At 46.2% G+C, this 26907-nt stretch overlaps 1 protein-coding gene across 5 annotated transcripts in view; it reads right to left on the reverse strand.

Annotated features, from left to right (window-relative positions):
* TERT (telomerase reverse transcriptase) overlaps positions 1-26907 on the reverse strand; it is a 331772-nt gene that overhangs the window by 36479 nt on the left and 268386 nt on the right. For all 5 annotated transcript variants that reach the window (XR_010177723.1, XM_063922685.1, XM_063922684.1 and 2 more), the window contains one exon: positions 17156-17293. Coding sequence is in view for 4 of the 5 variants with exons in the window: in XM_063922685.1 (XP_063778755.1) it covers positions 17156-17293 (138 nt within the window). In the remaining variant the exon portion in view is untranslated. The remainder of the gene's footprint in view (positions 1-17155; positions 17294-26907) is intronic.

Raw genomic sequence — 26907 nt, forward strand, 5'->3', positions numbered from 1 at the left:
AGAGAAATCTAAAGCTGGTGATTCCTGACCTACCGAACAGTAATTGTCATGACATTGAACCTGGGGATTATGTAATGATTCGAAATTTTCTACGCTCAGGTTGCCTCATTGACAGGTGGGAAGGACCGTACCAAGTCTTGTTAACCAGCACGACAGCATTAAAGGTTGCCGAAAGAGAGACTTGGGTCCACTCGTCCCACTGCAAGAAGGTCGCTGACCCGGAGAAAACTCGTGACAAAGAGCAGAGTGGAGAGAACCTCGTATCACTAGAGTGTTTGTTCCAGGAAAGCTGAGAGGCAGGACTGTTGAGACGGCACCTGAGCGCGGAGAACAACAAGACCAGAAACGGTTGTCGCACCAGTTTTTCTTTTTCCACCTCCCACTACCCTCCTTCTCTTCTTCTCTTTCTCCCCCCCTTCTTGTCTCCCTTCTCTTCCCTTAACAAGATGGATCTACCCCAAGAGACTGCGTTTCGGGTTTTCCTGTTAATCCTGTTGTTGAACAGGACAGTCTGTTATGGTGAGGGTCCCAGAGAGGTCGAGCAAGGATCTGGAATGGGTTCTGATGGCGAGGAGGGATTTGTAGAATCTCAGGAGCAACACATCACTCGAGCAAAGGCGGGTATCAGAAAGCGCTCTGGTAGTCAGGGAGCTCGGAGGCACTGTGAAGGGTTATTGTCTGAGGAAAATTGCATTTGTAGGAATTGTGAGAACATAGTCGAGGATGAGTGCATCCAGAGATGTCAGTCCAGCTTTAACATCGACATGGACCGTCATCCATTGAGTGATTACCACTCACTAGTGGGTAAGGTCTTAAACCAGACAGAATGCTGGGTGTGCTCACAAGTACCTCAAGGTCAGAGCAAGTCAGGATTAGCAATAGATGAGGTACTCGAATTGCGGGGTGGCAGACCGGTGGACAAGAAATTCAATATTTCTAGGCCCCCTAGTTTGAAGCTCCACCAATATAATGTAGATAGATCCTTATTATGTTTCAATATTTCCAATTACCGAAAACCGGGAAATTGGGAAGTGATGTGGAATAACCAGACAATGACCTTTTCACACAGAGCTGATAGGATACCCATAGACTCTGAACTTGTACGCCAAATAGCCAACAGTGGGAGGTATTTTCGGTATAGGTATACTCGTGGAAGCAAGACCATGTGGGTTGGAAAAGTATCACCAGGGTATTGTGCTCATATCATCCATCCTGATACTTGTACTGAGCAGATGGGAGAACTAGGGATTGGGTTTTTCACTTGGAAAGTTTGTAATATGGTGATGTCATATTCTGTCCCATATGTTCTCCCAGATGATGCCTATTTCATATGTGGGAGGAAGGCGTACAAGTGGCTTGCCCCGAGCTCAGAGGGATTGTGTTATATTGGGAGAGTACTGCCAGAGGTCATGACCATAACCCATGATAAGATGAGAGATGTTCACCGCAGTGCTCAGGCTCCTTACACTCATACTCACTATGAACACATCGTCAAGAGACACCTCATAGATAGGACAGAACACGCAGCCTCTGATTTGATCCACGAATCCACCGGGATTCAATTCCTTCTCGCATTAGACATCACCCGTACTGCCAGAGGAATTATAAATTATAGGTATATCCATGCGCTAGCGAACTTGATAGATAATATCACTGAAATGTATGACGACACCTTCAGGTATACGGGAAGGGAGTTACAAGATTACAAGAAGGAACTGATCCAGCACAGGATGGTCCTTAATTATATCACAGCCGTGACAGGTGGGTACTGTGTCACTTTGGCAACTCAATATGGTGTGAAGTGCTGTACGTATATTACAAACAGCACTGATGACCCAACCGAGATTATCGATCAAAGATGGACGATATCTTGCAGTTGAAGTGGGAGTTCCGGAGGAGACACAACCTTACCCTGACGGCTGTGGGTAATGAGCTGACCGGCTGGGTCTCATGGTTGAACCCACGAAATTGGTTCTCAGGATTAGGAGAGTGGGCTCAAAATGTTATTATGAGTGTAGGGAAGTTTCTCCTTTGTATCCTGGGAGTCGTCATAATTATTGGCTTGATATTTAGGTGTGTTCGAATTCTGACGCGGCGCAAGCACGGCACAAAGTTGATGAGTCTAGGGAGCGAGGGCATTGTTATAGCAGCAGATTTAATTTACGACCCATCCAAAGAGACAGTGTAATGATAAGGATTGCAAATTAATTCCATGGCCTGTTTCTTTCACCCGTTTTTCTTTTGTCTCCCCCTCTGCCCAGATACACCCATCCGGAAAAAACATCAGCCCTACCCAAGAATGTTTATGTGAATGTATTTTAGATATGTGTCTTATCTTCATCTCTACAACCTTCAGTTAACGACACACATAGTCGACAGGTGATATCCACATATACTAGCACTCACATATGTTCCCCCTCCATGTATCATCAACTAAATGTGCACCCCATTTGTTGGAACAAGAAGCCGAAAAGAGCTCGGTAGTGTTTGTTGGCCCATTTACAGACCCTTAATACGGGATGAGAAGGATTTAATGTATACTTCGCAATACCTCGAAGCTTATTTAGAACATATACGGCACGATGATACATGCCCCTCAGACATGGATTCATACATACATGCTTTTTACTATCCCACTAGGTCATACATTTCCTACCTACCACTCTCCCCCGACCATCCAAAACTTCTGTAGATATTGTGTAGATATTTTTCTGTTTAGTGATTAGATAGTGGCAGTTATTGGTGACTGCCAAAGGGTGGACTGTCAAAGTCGAAAAATATTGCAGTACACACATCACGTACGAACTACACACAGATGGCCTCCGCGCGTGTACTTGTTCTGCTGTGCGTGCACATATTCGCAATTTGCGTATGGTCGCTCCCGCGGTCGTGCGCATCAGCGTGTGGTATGGGTATTTACGGTAGAGTTTGTAAACGCATGGAGAGCTATCAAAACACATTACATATTTAATCCAAATAGTGCACAATGTACACATAGTCCCCCTGCACCACACCAGAAAGTAACAACAGATTAAATGGTTTCAGAACAAAGGGATTCACCTTTACAGAATAGGAGGGGACAGAACAAGGTCATAAGGTGGTGTTTGGTATCCAGCTGTAGGGTATTTTAAGGGTAACATTCCGGTGTTGGTTTGAGGAAGATCGCATGTTCCTGCGGATAGTTATGTGCAGAAGCAGAATATAGATATAAACTGTATTTACTGTACATTATGTATGCGGCGGGAATCCAGAGGAGACCACCCACAAGAGCAGTTAGAACAGACATCGCCCACCAATTCAAATCGACCTATGACCTCTCCTGTACTGTAAAAGTGCATTCCTGTGTCCAATGGACAAAGGGATTACAGTACCCATTGTATTGCTTTTGGAAGAATTGTATAAACAAAGCCTGCAGCAGGCCTGGTCAAACACAAGACTCACAAAGTTATCTATTAGATTACGGAGGACCGGACCGGGAAGCGCACGCGAATATACTCACGTATGTACCATTGACTGTAGCCATTATTCTGTTATATTGTCTTATATTGTATTGTATATACAGGTTGAGTCTCCCTTATCCAAAATGCTTGGGACCAGAGATATTTTGGATATGGGATTTTTCCGTATTTTGGAATAATTGCCTAACATAATGAGATATTATGGTGATGGGACCTAAATCTAAGCACAGAATGCATTTATGGTACATATACACCTTATACACACAGCCTGAAGGTAATTTTAGCCAATATTTTTTATAACTTTGTGCATTAAACAAAGTGTGTCTACATTCACACAAGTCATTTATGTTTCATATACACCTTATACACACAGCCTGAGGGTCATTCAATACAATATTTTTAATAACTTTGTGTATTAAACAAAGTTTGTGTACATGGAGCCATCAAAAAACAAAGGTTTCACTATCTCACTCTCACTCAAAAAAGTCCGTATTTCGGAATATTCCGTATTTCGGAATATTTGGATATGGGATACTCAACCTGTATTGTAACCCCTTTCAGCAATATTACGCTGTGGTGTCGGAACCCAGTGATTTAACTACAAATCGGTGTTGTGTCTTCCTTTCCCCACTAAGGTTTAAAAGTGTATTAGTAACGCATTGCATTGCTGTATAAGGTTTAAAGCGTATACATTGGGTGTGTACGCGCTGCGGGTGCATTGTACCGTCAGCGCGGCGTTTGTACACAGAGTCCGTACATTGTACGGGACTCTGTACGCTAATAGCGTAAAAAGTACGTAGCGTGTGTACCAAGTATAGCGGCCGCAGCGGCTAAAGGTTTAAAGTGTGTTTAGAGTGTATAGAAGGTATAGCTTTTCATTCCTGTATATAAATCGACATTATCAAGACCTATGCAGAAAACGATATTTTGCAAATAGAAACCTAAAAAAAAAAAAAAAAAGAAAAAAAGAGAAATAGGTACCCCAATAGTTCTCGAATCTACAGACCTTCCCTGCCTTAACACACTTATTGAACTAGAGCAGGAAAATAATAGTCAAAATTGTGAAGTATTATTGTTTGATTGTGGAAAGGACAATTAGGGTGTATTTAAGAAAAAAACAAAAACAGAATTCTACCCCACCCAACATCAAAGTGAAAGTGTAGAAACATTCTTCAATTTAACTTTAAATGACTTTAGAACCTTGTGTCAAAAGTCTAAATCTCGATTGAATCAAAAGGATAATTTACACCCACAAGAGTGAAAAGCCCTTAAGAACCTTACTAAGGACAAATCGATTATCATTATAGCCGCAGATAAAGGGGGGCGGGGGGGACAGTGGTTCAAAATACTTGGGATTATCTACTAGAGGCCTACAGACAAATAAATAATCCACACTTTTATGATCCAATCAAATCAGACCCCACCTCCATTTATCAAAAAGAATTGAAGGGACTTCTGGATACTGCTCCGGCAGAGGGAGCAATATCCAAGACTGAATACACGTTTTTATTTATCACATATCCAGTAATACCTATATATTATCACCTCCCTAAAATCCACAAATCCCTTCACTCACCAACTGGGTGCCATATTATTTATGGTTTGGGTTCCCTCACTTCTAATTTATCTGCATATGTTGATTATCATTTACAACCTCATGTTTTGGCACTTAGGTCATATATTAGAGATTCCACTCACTTCATCAGTCTAATCAAAAATTTGGTAGTAGTTATCTACTGATGACTTGTGATGTGGAATCTCTGGGGTCATTCCGAATTGATCGTAGCTGTGCTAAATTTAGCACAGCTACGATCAGGCACTCAGACATGCGGGGGGACGCCCAGCACAGAGCTAGTCCACCCCGCATGTCAGTGCCGCCCCCCCCCCCGCAGAAATGCAAAAGCATCGCACAGCGGTGATGCTTTTGCATTTCAGGAGTAACTCCCGGCCAGCGCAGCTCCTGCGTCTGGCCGGGAGTACCTCCTCGCTGCCCGGGTCGCAGCGGCTGCATGTGACATCACGGAGCCGCCGTGGCCCCCCCCCCCCCCAACGGTCCGGCCATGCCTGCATTGGCTGGACCGCGTCCCCCTAAACGGCGGCTTAACGCCGCCGTCCAGCCCCCTCCCGCCCAGCGACCGCCTCTGCCTGTCAATCAGGCAGAGGCGATCGCTACAATACAACGGGCTTCGGCCACCCAGCAGCGAGTGATCGGGTCGGAATGACCCCCTCTATACATTTACATTCCTCACAGTTTAGGTTTAGAAGCACTTGAGTTCACTCTAACCACAGATAAGTCACTTGATGACAATAATTGTCGGTTTACTTTAGTTGCGGTTCATTTTTATAGGACTCAAAAATATTTCACTTTTGACGCTAAATTTTACCTGCAGGACCTCAGTGTCGCCATGAGCACCAGGTTCACTCCCAGACTGGCAAACATCTATATGGGCCACCTAGAAGACACATATGTATGGGATGGCCCGTATAAGGCGAACCTGGTGCTCTATGGTAGGTACATCGACAATATGCTTTTCATTTGGGATGGGGATGCACATCAAGCTTCTCTTTTTTTAGAACACCTTAACACCAACACAGATGGGATTTCTTTTATCAGCACTGTGCATGCTTCACAAATTACATTCTTGGATATTGCTCTCTCAGTTGAAAATAATCGTATCATCACCTCCACATTCAGAAAGGAGGTAGATACAAAAAACTTCCTCAATTATTATAGCTGTCACCATCGTCCCTGGCTTAACATCATATCAAAAAGTCAATATCTAGGACTCGGGCATAATTGCTCAAATATTGAACAATTCAAGATACAATCATCTGAATTGACTGCAGCTTTTAATGAACAAAATTATCCTCTTGACATTACAAAACAAACTTTGGACGAAGCTCTTAGATGTGATAGGGAATCACTTCTGTCATCTAAACAGAAAACAGAAGGCTCCATCAATATGGAACTCCAGCCTAGATTTGTAACCAAGTATAATGCATTCTCTAGAGAGCTCAAAATATCATCCAAAAGAATTATCCTATTTTAAAAACAGATAAAATACTTTCAAAAGAATTAGATGACAAACCCTGAATCACCTTCAAAAAGGCATCCAACCTATAAAGTCTATTAGCACCCAGTCATTAGTGTTCACTCTAGGATTTGGGCAGGGCAGGGCGCCGGACTGAGAGGGGCACAAGCGTGAACGCGCGCCGAAAAAGGGGCGTGGCCACACAAAATAGGGGCCGTGGTCATTTCGCGTAATAAAAGTTGGCGGTTCAGCCCACAGACGTTAAAACCGGGGGGGGGGGGCGGCTGGTGGCGTCACTGTTGGGGACGCGCCCAGCACCTACGGAGGTGCTGGGCTTCCCCAAAGCTCTCTCACAGCGTGAATGGATGCAGCGCGCATGCGCACGGCATCTTTACACACTGGGAGGGCAGGAAGCGGGCGGCTGTTCTAGCAGGAGGGATTTTGCCCTTAAAAAAAACGGGCAGGGCGCGGCGCCCTGCTAAAACGGCCTAGTCATTATATATCCTATGATGACAAACATACTAATAGAGGAACTTGGCTACAGAAATATTCAAAAGGCAAAGGGAACTTTAAATGTAAGAAAATAGGATGCACCACTTGTAGCTTTATGGTTGACAAAAGTACCCAAATGAAATCCTATTCCCTTGGTGTTACTTTCGATATACAGGAAAGTATTGGATTGAATGACTGTATTGAAATGAACAACATATAAGTCAATCATCCTTTCTTCTCTTTATATGTACATCTAGGTTTATATGGCTGTATTATCTTTGGAACCACTATTTGAAAAACCATAAAATCTAAAAATACAATACAGTATCACTCTGGTACCTGCAATCTTTGTTGTTCTTTGTTTCTGTTCTTTTCCTCTTTCCATCACATCTTCCTTTCCCTTTTCCCCTCTCCTCCTTTTTTTCCCCTCTTTCCATTCTTTATCTCAAATTATGGGTTACAATCACTAGTTTATATTTTTATATTATAATTTATCAATATATTTTTTATTGCCATGTTTATATGCATTTGTATCCAGTGGTCTTTGACACAACTGTTCTGGTCTTCAGGACAATGATAAAACCACACGTCTACATAGAGATAGGCTCATAACCTAAGTCTCTATATGTGATTCTGGTCTCCTAAAATATATGCCTCTGGGTCCGCTTTAGCGCAAGAAAAGGGACCCCACTATAATAGAGGAATTTCTAGAATCTCCATACCATCTATCCATTGTAGATCATATATAGAATTAGTGTTTGAAATTGAGGTTTTTGAAATAAAAGGACCACCTTTATAATATTAATCAAAATGTGTCAGGAATATATTAAGCCTAATCTTGAGGCTGTATATTTAGTATGTATCTAGTGTTTGTCATTATACTAATTACAATTCCATTCGTCGAAAGAGGAACCTTAGAATAGAACTAAAGAGGATATATTGTATTCTATATTCTATCCATCTGTATAGATACAAAAAAAATTGATTTTGGTGAAAATAAAAATCTTCAGTGTGATTCGAACCCCAGCCTACCTACAATGTAATTCAAGGCATTAGTCCACTGAGCTATACAGCTCTCATTATTTGCTAATTATGTATCTAAACAATTCACCTATTTCTCTCCTTATTTGTAGCAAACTGCTTATGAATTGCTTATATCCATTATTGTGGTTTTGTAACGTAATACCATTTTTAGAAAAAGATCATTGTTGCCAGGATTATAAACTGATTACATGTTTGCTCTTATGTATAATTACAAATACGCTGTGCATGAAGTGATTGATCTATATTCACCTGTGAACTATTAATTAGAGTTAACCATTTGGTGCTTTCCATTCATGCACCTGTGGATTATTATTCATTGTTGCACACCGATTGGTCTACTATATCCTTAAATATGGATGCCTGGACACACTGGATAACCTTCTGATGAAACTGTGCATGTTGTGGTAACGGAGAAACGTGTAAAGGGATTCACCTTCCGCCTACACGCCGCCTAGACCACACACAGGCTTGGGGTCTCCAGTCATCACCCTCTACAGCTTTCAACATAGAGCTGCGCCCTCCCTCCCTGTGGACGCAGCTCCCACCTTGAGTCATCGGATCAGACCAAAAACAAGCAACAAGCTACAGTGGTGAGCTTAACTTTGGCAGTTGGGGAAGTAGTATCAAAGCGCTTGCTCTGCGGTTCTGTTGAGCGCACAACAAGCTGTTCACTTCACCATCAGCAAACGCTGCTAAACTACTGATGGTTTACCTCTAAGTCGAGGAGTTTAATATTGGAGCTATAAATACACAGTACTTGAACTGTGCTTAAACATCAAAAATTGGATCTCCATTTTTAATTGCACCAGGTGTGGAGGATATAATCATCTTGTGTGGTGATAAGGACAGACATAACGTGGTGGTGAATATCAGTGTGACATACTACTATTTTTTTCATTGTTTATACCTTATTCATATTATATTATATATATTAAAAAAATTGTCTTATACAAATTGATTTTTAATAAAGTGCTCCCTTGTGATATTGTTTAATATATTTCTTGTGCCTAGAAAAACACTGCATGAGTACAGACAATGCAGTAAGTACCACGGCAGAGTAGCAATGGATAAAGAAAATAATCACCCCTAACCGAGCACTGACTAGCCGTCATCTTAGTTCAATTTTAATGTTTTCAGGCCAAATGGTTGTCTGCGGCCCATACAAATAAATGAGTTGAGATCCTGCACATCTGCTCCAGTTATGGGCTGCATCATCCGCCTCCTTTGTAGATGCCAGACTCACAGTCTTGCAGTATGGCCATACAGTTACTGGGTATAACAGTGCCAATCCCAGTAGCATGATGATCTAAGGGATGGTGCTGGCCAATTACCACTCAAAGTACTGAAAGGTTTCCACACTCTAAAGGTGAATGGTTGGAACAATATGCTGATTAAAGTGAAGGACGTGGACACACGGCTTGGACAGCATGCCAAAAGACTATAAGGGAGGTAAGACATTTTAATTGGATAATTCACAAAGATTTGGTTTCTGATTTTGTATTACCACAAGATTCATGGGGCTATGCTAGGCTACCACTCCCTTAAAGGGGTGATCTTCTGTTTGCCGGCGGCCGGGCTCCCGACGACACACATACCGGCGCCGGAATCCTGAAAGCCGGCATACCGACATCTTTTCTCCCTTTTGGGGGTCCACGACCCCCCTGGAGGGAGAATAGATAGCAAGGCGCGAGGAGCGCGCAACCGTGCCCGCAAGGGTCTCGTTTGCGCTCACCCAGCTGTCGGTATGCCGGCGGTCGGGTTTCAGGCGCCGGTATGCTGGTCGCCGGGAGCCCGGCCGCCACCATACCCTACTACACCCCCCTTAAAGAAATGTCTAGATATGCCTTGCTGCCACGAGGTTTAGCATACCTTCCCCTATGTGGCAAACATTGATGAAACCTTAAATGGTTTATATACATCCCTAACATGTGGAAGGCCTATGGTCCTGAGGAAAGCACCTCCATCAAACATGTAAATAGAATCAATTTCTACACAAATGCTAATGCATACAAATCTAAATGAAGGCGCTAATTTTTGATTTAGTATAAAAAAGAAAAGAAAAAAGAGAAACACAATGTAGACATTGCGACTGATGCAGAGAAGGGTGCAAAATAAATAAAGTGTGTGCCAAAGAGGCATACTTTCACCCATGTGCGGAATTACAGCTGTGAGCAGATGTGTAACACGAACATGTCACGCCAGAATTGCACCCATATTCCTTACATTACATGCAACAGACCCATTTCCTATTCAGCATAGATTTAAATGCTAAAACCTCTCTAGTACAGCTGAAGTACACCCCACCTTGTGTATGCAAGAAAATAAACCTATGAAAGAACATTTCTGAAAAATGCTCACAGAAGCATATTCTTTGCCTGGGGAGACGAAGAACATGCCAGCTAGTGTTCGTGGCATGCTTGGGCGCTGCCAATCACAAGCATTTTGCTAGAGCCGGCAACCACCATCATTATCATCTGATATTTGTACCTCCCCCTGTCTTTTCCAGGTGTGGTGAGTCTGTTTCCACCCGCAAGCATTTGTAAGTGTGTGAATACACCCTTACTGTGCTTGGCCTGCATCAGAATGCCACAATCCCACTCTGATCGCCCATCCAGGACTAGCCAATGGACACAAGCTACAAGTCATAAATCTGAATAGTCGCATACGCATTGGCACACTGTTATGAGCATGCTCAGATCGATTCCACTCTGCCAACTGTCATAGTGCTCTCTCTGCATCGGCTCCTGAAGTTGCTGAAACCCCTACCAAATGCATAGCATTGTCATTTATGACACTGTTGAAAAAAATTTACAGTACAAAACAATGCAGTACATCAAACCCCACAACAGTCCCATTTTTCTGGGATTGTCCCACTGTCCCAGCCATGGGCCTGTGTCCCACAGTGGGTGGGTGGTGGTGTTCGGGTGGAGCACGCAGCTCTACATCTATTTACACAGCCGGGAGATCCGGTAATATGAATGGGGGTGCTGTGAGGCTCCACCCCTTTTCCTGGTGTGCGTAGGGTCCTGCATTTACAGGAAAAAATGTTGGGATGTTTGAGTACATGATTTATAAACTTTGCTGCATCAGCGGTCATAACACTGAAATAAGCATCAGGGTGGCAGAAACCAAGGATTTGGCGCCATTGTAGGCAGTAAATAGGATTTTGGTTACCATTTCTCGTAGTCCGTAGAGGATGCTGGGGTCCATATTAGTACCATGGGGTATAGACCGGTCCACCAGGAGCCATTGGCACTCTGAGTCCGAGAGCGTGGGCTGGCTCCTCCCTCTATGCCCCTTCCACCAGAAACTGTGCCCGAGGAGACGGACATCTTCGAGAGAAGGATTTAACACAGATAGTGGCGAGATTCATACCAGCTCACACATACAAGGCACATCAAGCTAGCTTGAAAACTCAGCAACTGCTGAGAACATTACTTACCAAGTAAAAAACGCAGTACTTAACTAAAAACAAAGTTGTACTGAACCAGATAACAAGTGCAGGAAAATGAAGCGCTGTGTGGGCGCCCAGCATCCTCTACGGACTACGAGAAAAGGATTTACCGGTAGGTAACCAAAATCCTAATTTTCTCTTACGTCCTAGAGGATGCTGGGGTCCATATTAGTACCATGGGGATGTACCAAAGCTCCGAGAACGGGATGGAGAGCGCGGAGGCTTCTGCAGAACTGATTGACTGAACTTCAGATCATCAGAGGCCAAAGTATCGAACTTGTAGAAGTTTGCAAACGTGTTCGACCCAGACCAAGTTGCTGCTCGGCAAAGTTGCAATGCCGAGACACCCCGGGCAGCCACCCAGGAAGACCCCACCTTACGAGTAGATTGGACCTTGACAGACGTAGGACACGGCAAGCCTGCCATAGAATACGCATGCTGGATAGTGAACCTGATATCGTCTGCTTAGAAGCAGGACACCCAATTTTCTTGGGATCATACAGGACAAACAGAGAGTCCGATTTCCTGTGACGACCAGACATTTTTCACATAAATTTTCAGAGCCCTTACTACATCGAAGGACTGATGAAATTGAGGAATCAGTAGCCACTGGCACCACAATAGGTTGGTTGATATGAAATGCCGACACAACCTTCGGAAGAAACGGCTGACGTATCTGGAGCTCAGCTCTATGTTCGTGGAAGATCAAGTATGGGCTTTTACACGATAAAGCCCCCAAATCTGACACACGTCTAGCAGAAGCTAAAGCCAACAAAGTGACAGCTTTCCACTTAAGAAATTTGACATCAACCTCCTGTAGAGGCTCGAACCAGTCTGAATGGAGGAACTGCAATACCACGTTAAGGTCCTAAGGCGCCATAGGCGGTACAAAGGGAGGTTGGATGTGCAGAACTCCCTTCAAAAAGGTCTGAACCTCAGGGAGGGCGGCCAATTGTTTTTGGAAGAAAACGGATAGGACCTCCACCGATCCCAACTTTAGGCCCATATCCACACCAGCTTGTAAGAAGAGGAGAAACCGTCCCAGTTGAAACTCCACCACAGGAAATTTCTTGGACTCACACCAAGACACATATTTTTTCCAAATTCGATGTATCAAGACGTTACTCCTTTCCTAGCCTGTATCAGGGTAGGAATAACTTTGTTCGGAATGCCTTTCCAAGCTAGTATCAGGCGTTCAACTTCCATGCCGTCAAACGTAGCCACGGTAAGTCTTGATAGGCGTACGGCCCCTGCTGCAGCAGATGCTCCCGAAGAGGAAGATGCCTCGGTTCTTCTTGCAGTAGATCCAGAAGATCCGCGTACCAAGCCCTTCTTGGCCAGTCTGGAGCAATGAGGATCGCCTAAACCTTTGTTCTCCTTATGAGCTTTAGAACTCTTGGGATGAGTGGAAGTGGAGGAAACACATACACTGACTGGAACACCCACGGAGTCACTAGGGCGTCCACCGCCACTGCTTGTGGGTCCCACGACCTGGAACAATACCGCTGAAGCTTCTTGTTGAGATGAGAGGCCATCATGTCGATCTGGGGTACGCCCCAAAGATCTGTTACCTCCTTGAACACCTCCGGATGGAGAGCCCACTCCCCTGGATGGAGATCGTGTCTTCTGATGAAGTCCACTTCCCAGTTGTCTACTCCCGGAATGAAGATTGCTGACAGCGCCAACGCGTGCTTTTCTTCCCAGAGGATGATTCTTGTTACCTCTGCCATCGCAGCTCTGCTCTTCGTTCCGCCCTGTCGGTTTATGTAAGCCACTATTGTCACATTGTCTGACTGCACTTGAATGGCCCGATTTCTCAGAAGATGGGCCGCTTGGAGGAGACCATTGTAGACGGCTCTTAGTTCCAGAATGTTTATCGGCAGGCTGGCTTCCAGACTTGACCTCCTTCCTTGAAAGGTTTCCCCTTGAGTGACTGCACCCCAGCCCCGGAGACTTGCATCCGTGGTTAGAATGATCCAGCCCTGAATCCCGAACCTGCGGCCCTCCAGAAGGTGAGATAATTGCAGCCACCAGGGGAGTGAAATCCTGGCCTTTGGCGACAGACGATTTCTCTGGTGCTTGTGTAGATGGGATCCTGACCACTTGAGTAGGAGATCCAGTTGGAAGGACCAAGCGCGAAACCTCCCGTACTGCAGAGCCTCATATGAGGCCACCATCTTCCCCAGAAGGCAAATGCACTGATGAATTGACACCCGGGCTGGCTTCAAGACATCCCGGACCATCGTTTGAATCACCAACGCCTTTTCCACTGGGAGAAACACCCTCTGGACTTCCGTGTCGGGGATCATTCCCAGAAAGGACAACCTTCTGGTTGCTTCCAAATGTGACTTTGGAAGATTCAGGATCCAACCAGCTGAGAAGCTGAGTCATGAGTGTTATGGACCGTAACAGCTTCTCCTTGGACGATGCCTTTATCAGCAGATCGTCCAGATACAGAATTATGTTCACCCCCTGTCTGCAGAGGAGAATCATAATTTCCGCCATCACCTTGGTGAATACCCTCGGTGCTGTGGAGAGACCGAATGGGAGGGCCTGGAACTGAAAGTGATAGTCCAACGGTGCAAATCGCAGATAAGCTTGATGCGGCAGCCAAATCGGAATGTGGAGGTACGCATTCTTGATATCCAGGGATACTAGGAATTCGCCCTCCTCCAGACCTGATATCACCGCCCTTAGGGACTCCATTTTGAAGTTGAACTCCCTCAGAAAGGGGTTTAGTGATTTTAAGTTCAGAATGGGCCTGACTGAACCATCCGGTTTCGGTACCACGAAAAGGTTCGAATAGTAACCTCTGTTTTGCATGTGAGGTGGTACTGGCACAATGACCTGTGCCTCCACCAACTTCTGGACGGCTTCTTGCAGGACAGTCCTGTCTGTCAGCAGAGCTGGCAAGCCTGATCTGAAAAATCGGTGAGGAGGGAGATTTTGAAATTCCAGCCTGTACCCCTGGGACACAATATCTTGCACCCAGGGGTCCAGGCCGGAGGACACCCAGACATGACTGAAATGTCTGAGTCTCGCTCCCACCGGCCCCACCTCCGGGGCGTGTAGTCCACCGTCATGCAGAGGACTTTGGTGTGCCTGAAGCAGGTTTCTGTTCCTGGGTACCTGCAGCCGCAGGTTTCTTGAACTTGGGCCGACCTCCCCGAAAGAAGGTGTTGGACGGCTTTGCCTTTTTGGGTTTGTTAGACTGTATGGACTGTAGCGTAACTGAAGAAAAGGGTTTCTTCGGAGCAGGTGTAGCTGAGGGACGGAAGGGTGACTTACCAGCCGTAGCCGTGGAGATCCACGCATCTAATGCTTCCTCAAAGAGAGCCTGACCTGTGTAAGGTAGGGTCTCCACACTTCTCCTGGATTCCGCGTCGGCAGACCACTGGCGCAACTACAGCACTCGACGAGCTGATACTGACATGGAGGAAATCCCCGCAGCCATGGAACCCAGGTCCTTCATGGATTTTACCAGAAATCCTGCCGAATCCTGAATGTTACGTAAAAACAATTCAACATCACATTTCTCCATAGTATCCAAGTTCTCAAGTAACGTGCCTGACCAGTTTACTATAGCTTTGGCAATCCAAGCACTGGCAATAGTGGGACCTAGTATTGCCCCAGAAGCCGTGTACATGGATTTGAGCGTATTGTCAATTTTACGATCAGCCGGCTCTTTCAAGGCGGTAGATCCTGGAACAGGTAAAACTACCTTATTTGAGAGTCTGGATATTGACGCGTCAACAATTGGCGGGTTTTTCCATTTTTTCCTATCCTCTACCGGGAAAGGAAACGCTACCAGAACCCTTTTAGGTATCTGGAATTTAATATCCGGGTTTTCCCAAGCGTTTTCAAATATAGCATTTAATTCCTTTGACGCAGGGAAGCTTAGCGAGGCTTTCTTATTTTCGGTGAAGTAAGCCTCCTCAACCTGCTCGGGTGTTGTATCAGCAATATTTAACACATCCCTAATAGCCTCTATCATCAACTGCACCCCTTTTGCAAGTGATGCAGCCCCCCGCTACACATCCCCGTCACCATCTGTAGTATCAGAGTCGGTATCGGTATCATCCTGCATGACCTGAGCAAGAGCACGTTTATGGGAATATACAGCGGGGAGCCCTGATGTACCAGAACTGGGCCAGACAGCCACAGAGTTCTGTAAAGCCTGAGTTGCAGATTAATTTTGTGCAACCCTATTAGAAATCTGAGAAATCATAAATTTGATAGGGGATAACCACTCGGGCTCCCTTGCTGGAATCTGTGTTAAACCAGTGCAATCCTGATTACATTGAATGGGATCATCCTGAGAGGCCATATCCTCTGCAGCATATGACACAGAGTCCCTGGACATTGCTTAATGGAGACCACAGATACTCCACACACACACACAGGGGTGGGCAGACAGAGTTTCACCCTCAAGAATGGCAAGAGAGACACAGAGATTGGAGCCAACCCACACACAGCGCTTTTAATATAAAGGGAGACCCCCTATCAGCACTGACTGTGCACCTTAATAGGTTACACAGTCGTTTTGCAGCCTCTACCCCCTTCTACAACCCCTGGTACTGTGACAGATAGCTGGAGTTGCTGTGGAGGGACTTGCTATTCACTGACAGCGCTGTGCAGGCAGGAAAATGGCGCTGAAACGCTGCTGGGTCCGCTCTGCGGAGAAGCTCCGCCCTCAAATTGGCGCTGTCTTCCCGCTCTTCACAGGATTATACTGGCCTAAGGATTGATGCTGGCTGAGATCCGGGGACCCAGACAGGCTGTGTGACCAGTGTAGGGTATAGGCGCTGGCTCAGTGTGTCCCTCACAGCGCCACACTATGTACCGCTGAGCCTCCGGAGCGCAGTTAGTACTGCGCTCCTACCCGGATGCCACCATCTTCACCGCTTGCTAGGGGGGGTTGGTGACTCACTCGCCACAATCTTCAGCTCTGTAAGGGGGTGGCGGCATGCTGCTGGGGAGAGCGATCCCCTGTGGCGGGGAACGATCTATCCCCTCTGGAGCTCAGTGTCCAGTCAGTGGAGACAGTGGCTCAGACCCCGCAGGGCGGACACTGCCCCCCTCCTCAATCCCTCGATGCAGGGAGGCTGTTGCCAGCAGCCTCCCTGTAAAATAAAAAACTCTAAAACTAAACTTTACTAAGGAAATTCTGGAGAGCTCCCCTAGCTGTGACCGGCTCCTCCGGGCACAGTTTCTAAACTGAGTCTGGTGGGAGGGGCATAGAGGGAGGAGCCAGCCCATGCTCTCGGACTCTTAGAGTGCCAATGGCTCCTGGTGGACCAGTCTATACCCCATGGTACTAATATGGACCCCAGCATCCTCTAGGACGTAAGAGAAAATGATAGTACAAGTAAGGGAAGTAGAAGCACATGAAGGAAGAGGGCCCTGCTCATTACAGCTTAAATTCATAATGGAGGGCAGACAGATAGGGGTGACACAGATGGGGTAGACAGTGAGCATAGGACAGGTCTGAAATTACTAAAGATGTTTGGGTGTAGGAGACTGTAATGTCATGTAATACAAAACAATTATACCATTTGATCTTAAGCATGTATTTTTAGGTAAATCTTATCGAATACACCCTGATTTTGCTGCTTATGGCTAAAAACCCTAACTATATTGTAATCCATGTAACAAAAAGAGAGGACAATACTTACAATGGTGAAGAGGTCCTAGCAAGGTCTTGTACAATGCCTTGTGATTAGACAGCTTTGCAATAAACGCGTGGCAGCTGAGCCACTGTGCTGCTTCAAAAGGAAATGGCCCAGATCCATCTTTGGTGCCAAGGATCATATCTGCAGACAATAACACGATATCTGAATTACACGTAAATACATCTTACTACACATATCTATGTTAAGTAATCATACTAAAATTCTGCATGAAATAATTACATTGTATAAACATGCGAGATGCAGCCCAATAATAATCTCTGCATAATTCTAAACTGTTCTGACATTACAAGAAAGTGAAGAATTAAGGGCATATTTATTAGTTTATCTTTATAGTTTAGCATTTAGCACACCTGATATCAGTGTGATTTGGAATGGCTTTTCAGTGCTAGTTATTATTAGGGAGATGCTGGGGCACAGGCTTTGGTAAGAACATGTTACACAATGCCAAGTAGTACTATGATCGCAACCACTTTGTTTCCAGGTTCAGACCCGGTTAAGCTACTTTGGAACGCTCTCTGGAAAAAAAATGCGGTAATGTAGCTATTAGGCTACAACAGACTAACACCATCTAGCTAACAGGGCCAAGCTACAAAAAACAAAACTTTTTGCTGTATTACCCTGTTACCACTTGCCTGATGTGATCAAGTCAGAAACACTCATAAGCGACTGCTAAAAGATAATCTCCCACCAGTCGCTAGTCTCAGCACACACTGCCATCCCCTCAGCACCCCCTCCCCCCTTTACATTATTCCTAATAACTTTTTTTTCCCACAGTTTTGGGGACACATTGAAATACATAGTAGCCCTGATTCTCAGAAATGTGTCAATCCTCCAACAGCTGTTTTTAGATTTTTGGCCTTAATAAATAGACCCCTGAGAACCTGCATATATTATTTTTAAATGAAAGAAAATAGGAATTTAATACCTACCGGTAATTCCTTTTCTTGTAGTCCGTAGTGGATACTGGGGTCTTGTACTTTAGTACCATGGGGTATAGATCGGGTCCATTGGAGGCCTGGCACTTTAAAACCTTTAGTGTGTGTATGTGTGTGCTGGCTCCTCCCCTCTATGTCCCTCCCACCAGACTAAGTCTACGAAACTGTGCCCGAGGAGACGGACATACCACAAGAGAAGAAAACAGGTACAACAGCGGAGAGGCACTAAGCCAACACACAACCATAACCGAACAGGAGGGCGTTAACCAGAACAGAGGATAGCAACACCAACCTAACCAGGATAGCAAAACTATTCCAACAACATAAGGGGACCGCAACGGCGGACCAACCAAATACTTACTTGGGTAAGCAGGAAATCGAAGCACTGAGGCGGGCGTCCAGTATCCACTACGGGCTACGAGAAAAGGAATTACCGGTAGGTATTAAATTGCTATTTTCTCTTATGTCCTAGTGGATACTGGGGAACTGTACTTTAGTATCATGGGGAAGTCCCATAGCTCCCAAATGGGTGGAAGAGTGCTGAGACCCCTGTAAAACCGCCTGACCAAACTGAAGGACATCCTTGGCCAAGGTGTCGAACTGACAGAATTTAACATAAAGTGTTCGAACCAGACCAAGTAGCAGCTCAGCACAACTGCAAGGCCGAGACACCCTGGGAAGAGCCCACAGATCTCGTTGAGTGGGCCTGAATAGATGTCGGCAAAGGCAGAGCCGCCAAAGTATAGGCTTGTTGGATGGTCAACCTGAGCCAATGAGCAATAGATTGCTTAGAAACCGGATGACCATTCTTGGAGGCATCATAAAGGACAAACAGAGAATCAGTTTTCTGACGACGAGCAGTCCTTTAGACATAAATCTTCAGAGAACTCATAACATCCAAGGACTCTGGACCAACGGAAGCGTCAGACGACACCGGAACCACAATGGGTTGATTCACGTGAAAAGCTGACACCACCTTTGGCAAAAACTGAGGACAGGTCCTAAGCTCCGCCCTGTCTTCATGATAAAGCAAATAAGGGCTCTTACAGGATAAGGCCCCCAAATCCGAGACACGTCTGGCAGATACCAATGCTAGTAACATCACAGTCTTCCAGGTAAGGAATTTAAATTCCACCCTATGTAAGGGTTCAAACCAGTCCGATTGAAGAAAGGACAAATCCACATTGAGATCCCACGGAGCTGTGGGAGGCACGAACAGTGGTTGCATATGAAGAATTCCTTTTAGGAAAGTCGGTACTTCCGGCAACAGTGCAATTTGTTTCTGGAAGAAAATAGATATCGCCAAAATCTGCACCTTGATGGAGCCTAAACGTAGGCCCATATCCACTCCCGCTTGCAGGAAAAGCAGAAAGCAACCAATTCTAAACTCCACAGTAGAAACCTTTCTACTTTCACACCAGGAAACATACTTTTTCCAGATACGATGATAATGTTTTGATGTAACCAACTTCCTGGCCTGGACCATGGTGGAAATAACCCTGGAGGAAATACCTTTCCTGGCTAGAATCTCCCTTTCAACTTCCAAGCCGTCAAACGTAGCCGCGGTAAGTCTGGATACACGAACGGACCTTGCTGAAGATCCTTTCGGACCTTGCTGAAGCGGCAGAGGACAGGGATGCTCCAGAGCCATGGCGAGAGGCCAGGGATCCTCCAGAGCCATGGCGAGGAGGTCAGAGTACCACGCCCGTCGAGGCCAATCCGGGGCAATTAGAATTGCCTGAACGCTTTCCCTTCTTAGTCTTTTTAGAACCCTTGGGATTAGCGGTAGAGGAGGAAACCGGTACACAAACTGGTACGTCCATGGTTTCGTTAGCGCGTCCACTGCTACAGCCTGCAAATCCCTAATACTGGAACAGTAACGGCATAGATTCTTGTTGAGATGAGAAGCCATCAGATCTATCTGCGGACAGCCACACAGGTGAATTAACTGTTGAAACACCTGGGGACGTAGGCCCCATTCCCCCGGATGGAGGTCGTGTCTGCTGAGGAAGTCTGCTTCCCAGTTGTCCACTCCTGGAATGAATATGGCTGAGATGGCCCTTGCGTTTGCCTCCGCCCAGAAGAGTATTTTTGACACTTCTCGCATCGCCGCCCTACTTCTTGTTCCCTCTTGGCGGTATATGTACGCCACCGCCGTGGCGTTGTCCAATTGAACCTGGATCGCCTGATCCTTTAGGAGATGGGAAGTCTACAGAAGAGCATTGTAAATTGCCCTGAGTTCCAGGATGTTTATCAGCAGAGCAGATTCCTGAATTGACCATATCCCATGGAACAGGGCCCCTTGGGTCACAGCCCCCCAACCCCGGAGGCTGGCATCTGTTGTTAGTAGAATCCACAAGTGGTTATTGAAATTCCTGTCCTCTTCCAGGTGAGGAACTTGTAGTCACCATAATAGAGAAATCCGGGCTTTCGGAGATAAGGTCACTTCCTGATGCATGTGAAGGTGAGACCCTGACCATTTGGCCAGCAGATCCAGCTGAAATGGCCGTGCATGAAATCTGCCATATTGGATTACCTTGTAAGCAGCTACCATCTTGCCCAGCAAGCATATGTAAAGATGTATGGATACCTTGCGAGGACGGAGCACTGAGCGGACCATAGCTTGGATAGCCAAGGCCTTGTCCATTGGAAGAAACACCTTTTGAGACACTGTATCCAGTATCATTCCCAGGAACTGAAGTCGTTGGTCCGGTTCCAGGTGAGATTTCTGAAAATTTAGGATCCACCTATGATCCATAAGTAGGCGAGTCGTCAGATCGATGCTGTGCAGTAGGCGCTCCCTGGACATACCCTTTATCAGGAGATCATCCAAGTAGGGGACTATGTTGACTCCCATCATGCGCAGTTGCAGCATCATCTCCGCCATGACCTTGGTGAAGACCCTCGGAGCTGTGGACAGGCCAAAGAGTAAGGCCTGAGACTGGAAATGGTCGTCCAATATGGTGAACCTGAGGTAAGCCTGATGAGGGGGCCACATGGGAATGTGTAGGTAAGCATCCTTGACATTTAGAGATACCAGGAATTTCCCATCCTCCAGACCAGACACCATGGCCCGCAAGGATTCAATCTTGAATTCGAACACCCCGCAGATACGGGTTTAGAGATTTCAGGTTCAAGATGGGTCGCACCGAACCGTATGGTTTTGGAACGACAAAAAGACTGGAGTAAAAACCCCTGTTGCGTAACGGTGGAGGTATTGGAACCACCACTTCTGTCTGCAAAAGTTTTTGAATAGTCTCTTGCAAGGTAACTTTTGCTGCGGGTAAAACTGGTAAGCCCGACTTGAAAAATCTGTGAAAAGGAAGCGCTTGAAATTCAAGCCGGTATCCCTGGGAAATGGAGGTCCCTCACCCAAGGATTCTGGCAGGTGTTCGCCCAGACGAGGACCAAGTGTTGAAGGCGAGCACCTACCTGAAAGTCGCCTTGCTGCTGGGGCCAACCATCACGTGGAAGGCTTAGTGGCAGGGGATCCGGTGGTCTGGTCCAGGGACGCAGCAGTTGCAGATTTATGGGACTTACCAAGAGATCCTCTGGGAGTAGCGGAGACCCCTCGATGCCTGCCTCTGAATCTTGCCACATGAAAGGACTGCAAGGAGGGTCCTGTGTAAGAACGTCGAGCAGTTGGTGCAGCCAACGGCAGATAGGTAGACTTAACTGCCGTTGCCTGGGAGATCCATTTATTTAAACGGTCTCCAAACAAGGCATCACCTGTAAAGGGAAGATTTTCTACACCATTTTTAGAATCTGCGTCCGCTGACCATTGACGCAAGCACAGAGCTCTGCGTGCCGAAACTACCATAGCAGTAGTGCGGCCATTTATCTTACATAATTCTTTTATAGCTTCGCTCATAAAATTTGCAGCAACCTGTATGTGTTGCAGCAGCGTAATGACCTCATCCTGGGACAGAGTGTCTAAACCATTAATAATAGTAATCAGACCACTTGACTACTGCCCTAGAAATCCAACCACAAACTATTGTGGGGCGCTACGCCCGATGCCGTATATATTGCCTTGAGAGTGGTCTCAATTTTTTACGGTCAGCAGGATCTTTTAGGGATATAGCCCCTAGCACCAGCAGTACCAATTTCTTAGACAGTCTGGACACAGACGTATCCACTGATTGGGGGGGGGGGGGGGGGTTCCCATACCTTCCTGCCATCAGCTGGGAGGGGAAAAGTAGATAAAACCCTCGGAGGAGTTTTGAATTTCTTGCCAGGGTTCACCCATGCCTCCCTGGCCAGGGAGTTTAATTCCTTAGACATAGGAAACGTGGCTGAGGTCTTGGGTCTAACATTAAAGTATAACTCCTTATCTGGTTCTCCTTCCTGATCGGGTATGTGAAGAACCTCTCTTACAGCATAAATGAGGGCCTCCACCCCGGGGGACAGAGAGCGGTCCTCATTCATATCATCATCATCTACATCAGGCTGATCAGAATCAGAATCAGACTGGAGCACCTGTGGCAGTGAGCGTTTATGTGAAACCACTAGAGGGGGCTGAGAAGCCTTTCTGGTATCTGCTGCTTTAGCCATACAATCAATAGACTGTTTTAACACCTGTCTCTCCTTCTTAGCTGCAGCTAATTCGGAATTCCCATTGTGAATCATCCTCTTAAAAGTATCTAGCCAATCAGGTGCTTGTGAACTGTGTCACTGTGGAGATCAGGAGCACTGTTCACACATGAGGCACACCGCAGGAGAAGGAGTAGAGTTACAAGCAGCACACATCAGCATGTCAACAGACATATTGTACACAACTGTAATGTAGTGCAACCCCAGTGAAAACACCTCCACACAGACCCTAGAGAGCCCCTGGGGTGACACAGAGAAACAAAGACCAGCACACAAAACATAGCAGCGCAGTGTGTGAGAATATGTGTAGCACCTTACTTATGTGCAGCAGCGCTACCGCTGATGTGCTCCCCCTCTGCTATGAGCCCCTGGTACCAGTACAGAGTCTGTAACAGCGTGGGTCCACGGAGGAGCAGCGTGCATGCAGCCTGTGATCTGCAGCAGCAGGAAATGGCGCCTTCCCGCCTCTGATCCCGCTCTCCGGGAAGCACCTCACCTGTAATGGCGCGCGGTCCCACTTAGTTTTATACTGGCTGAAGTACGTTACACACCTGAATGATATCACTAAGCTAATTGAGCATCTACCATTATATATGTCTGTTGTGAGAGGCAGAGAGGTTCCTGCATTAGGAGGAGGTGCAGGCCCTGACATGCCACATGGAGCATTATGGGGTTGCTCCAAGGTGGGTAGCTCTTAGCTTAGACATATTGTAGTAAGGAGCCATTATCTTGTGGCTCCTTGCTGGTTAATCTTAGACCCAGATTGGGGTAATGGAGGTGTGAGGTGTGGTGCCTCTGGACTGGCTGAGCTGGATGGCTTTAGTGTGGCATACCTTTACATTCTATTAACACTGTTCACTTATTAATTTTTTAACACTATTTCTCTATTTTAATTACATTTCATTTTTGTATCTCCCTCTTTATAGCTTTGGCTTCCTAAATACTAATTTATTAACACTATAGTTTTTTCACTGGTATGCTACGCTGGGCTTTCTGTCTTATGCTGGTGTTTTGGGGTGCCACACCCTGCACCTAGATATAGCGCTAGGGACCCCAAATATACAGAGACGCCTTGAAGCGGCTTTGGGGCTTAACCACACATTTGCGCATATATGTGTAACGAAGATCTCTGAATTCTATTATTATGTGGGATTTATATCTGGTTACTGTTATCATTCGGGGTGCTGGGGAAAACAAAATGCCTTTTTCTCTTGCTCAGAAATACCCCTCCCTTTCAAACACCTGAATGATATCACTAAGCTAATTGAGCATCTACCAGTATATATGTCTGTTGTGAGAGGCAGAGAGGTTCCTGCATTAGGAGGAGGTGCAGGCCCTGACATGCCACATGGAGCATTATGGGGTTGCTCCAAGGTAGGTAGCTCTTAGCTTAGACATATTGTAGTAAGGAGCCATTATCATGTGGCTCCTTGCTGGTTAATCTTAGACCCAGATTGGGGTAATGGAGGTCTGGTGCCTCTGGACTGGCTGAGCTGGATGGCTTTAGTGTGGCATACCTTTACATTCTATTAACACTTTTCACTTATTAATTTTTTAACACTATTTCTCTATTTTAATTACATTTCATTTTTGTATCACCCTCTCTACAGCTTCGGCTTCCTAAATACTAATTTATTAACACTATAGTTTTTTCACTGGTATGCTACGCTGGGCTTTCTGGCTTATGCTGGTGTTTTGGGGTGCTACACCCTGCACCTATATAAAGCGCTAGGGACCCCAAATATACAGAGACGCCTTGAAGTGGATTTGGGGCTTAACCACACATTTGCGCAAATATGTGTAACGAAGATCTCTGAATTCTATTATTATGTGGGATTTATATCTGGTTACTGCTATCATTCAGGGTGCTGGGGCAAACAAAATGCCTTTTTCTCTTGCTCAGAAATACCCCTCCCTTTCGAGCACCTGAATGATATCACTAAGCTAATTGAGCATCTACCATTATATATGACAGTACACACAATGCCTACTGACAGTGAGCACCCTATGGAGTATAAAGCCTGCGTAGCCAGTGTAGTCCGCAGCGGGCACCGCAGCTCGTGCTCAGTGACCACCGCGTGACATGCCGCCAAACCGCACCAGGGACCCCAGTGTTAACACTAACCGCACCTGCGACTCTTCGGCATCTGATAGAGGGTGGCGGCTAGCTGCTGGCATGGGCACACACAGTATGGTGTGTGAAACAGCACCTCAGAAGGTTAGCGTCCTCTCAGCTGGGATTACGAACCATTAACCCTCAGGAGGTTGGTTCGGTACCCCCCCTAAGTCCCACGAAGCAGGTAGACTGGTTGCCAACCAGGACCACCTGAAAATAAATAACTGAAATAAAAAATAAAAAAGGAAACTCTCTGGAGCTCCAGAGAAGTGCACTCGGCTCCTTGGCCACATTTTTCTAAACTGAGTCTGGTGGGAGGGGCATAGAGGGGAGGAGCCAACACACACTAAAGGTTTTAAAGTGCCAGGCTCCAGTGGACCCGATCAATACCCCATGGTATTAAAGTACAGTTCCGCAGTATTCACTAGGACAGACCTGGGCAAAGTACGGCCCGCGGGCCACATATGGCCCTTTGTCAATCCCTGTCCGGCCCGCACCTCCCTGCAACATACTGTAGATTTATCATTAATGCATGTGTGGGGTATTGTGCGCCGTCCAGGACGTATTGTGCGCCGCCCAGGACGTGAGCTATTATGCATGTGTGGGGTATTGTGCGCCACCCAGGACATACTGTGCGCCGCCCAGGACGTGAGCTAATGTGCTCCGCCCAGGAAGTGAGCAGATCAAGCCACTGGCCACTGGGGTATTGTGATCCGCCCAGGTCGGACGTGAGTAGAACAAGCCAGTCTGAGGATCAGGGGTATTGTACCCAGGACGTGAGCGCCACTGGGGTATTGTGCTCCGCCAAGATCTGAGGGCACCCCAGACGGGAAGCGGAGATATAGCAGATACTACCACCCAGTTCCAGCCGCCCAGCGGACCCCGCCTTGGACGTCCCGCAACTGTCACGTCCTCCGCTCCCGTGAGCAGATCAAGCCAGCCTGAGGATCAGGGGTATTGTGCCCAGGACGTGAGCGCCACTGGGGTATTGTGCGCCGCCACAAGATCTGAGGCCACCCCAGACGGGAAGCAGAGATATCGCCAACGCTACCACCCAGTTCCAGCCGCACAGCGGACCCCGCCCTGGACGTCCCGCAGCTGTCACGTCCTCAGCTCCTACACTGCCTAAACGTGAGTGATATCACCTACTATTATATATTAAATACTGTCCCCCCAAAAATGTGGGCTCACGTTAAAAATAGAAAAGTTGATTCCGAATGCCGCGTTTTCAACAAGGCATGGACTGCTAAATATTTATTTACAGAAATCAAGGGTAAAGCCCTGTGCTTAGTTTGTGGTACACAAGTCGCTTTGTTTAAAGATTACAATCTGAATCGCTACTACGTGACCAAACACGAGGATAAATATAAGAACTTATCTGACCAAGAGCGTGTAAAGGAGTCGGGGGCTTTACTAGCCAAGCTGCAAACTCAACGAACGCTTTTTACAAAACTTAGCGCATCCAAAGATACAGCTGCCAAGACAAGTTATGTCATATCTCATAAAATAGCTAGAAAAAGTAAACCGTTTTCTGACGGAGAGTTTATTAAGGAGTGTTTGGTGGACTCTGCTGCGCTTATATGCCCAGAGAAAAAGGGCGCATTTGAGAATATCCCCCTCTCCCGGCACACTGTAACGAGAAGGGTTGAGGACATTGCGGGAAATCTGGAGTTTCAGCTGAAGAACCGAGCAGTTAACTTTGACTGTTTTACCCTGGCTCTGGATGAGAGCTGCGATGTACGTGACACTGCCCAGCTACTCATCTTCTTACGGGGGATTACTGCAGACTTCAAAATAACGGAGGAGCTGGCAGCCATGCAGTCAATGAAAGGGACAACAGGGAGTGACTTATTAACGGAGGTAAAAGCATGTTTGGACAAGTTGGGACTGAAATGGGACAAACTTGTAGGCGTGACAACAGATGGTTGTCCAAATCTGACGGGGAAAAATGTTGGACTTTTGAAGAGAATGCAGGATAAAGTGACAGAAATGAACCCTGAGCAGAAATTAACATTTTTGCATTGTATTATACATCAGGAAGTGTTGTGTAAATAAGTATTAACAATGAACCATGTGGTTGATGTTGTAAC

This window comes from Pseudophryne corroboree, chromosome 5 (assembly GCF_028390025.1).
Source record: "Pseudophryne corroboree isolate aPseCor3 chromosome 5, aPseCor3.hap2, whole genome shotgun sequence".
NCBI classification, from domain to species: Eukaryota; Metazoa; Chordata; class Amphibia; order Anura; family Myobatrachidae; genus Pseudophryne; species Pseudophryne corroboree.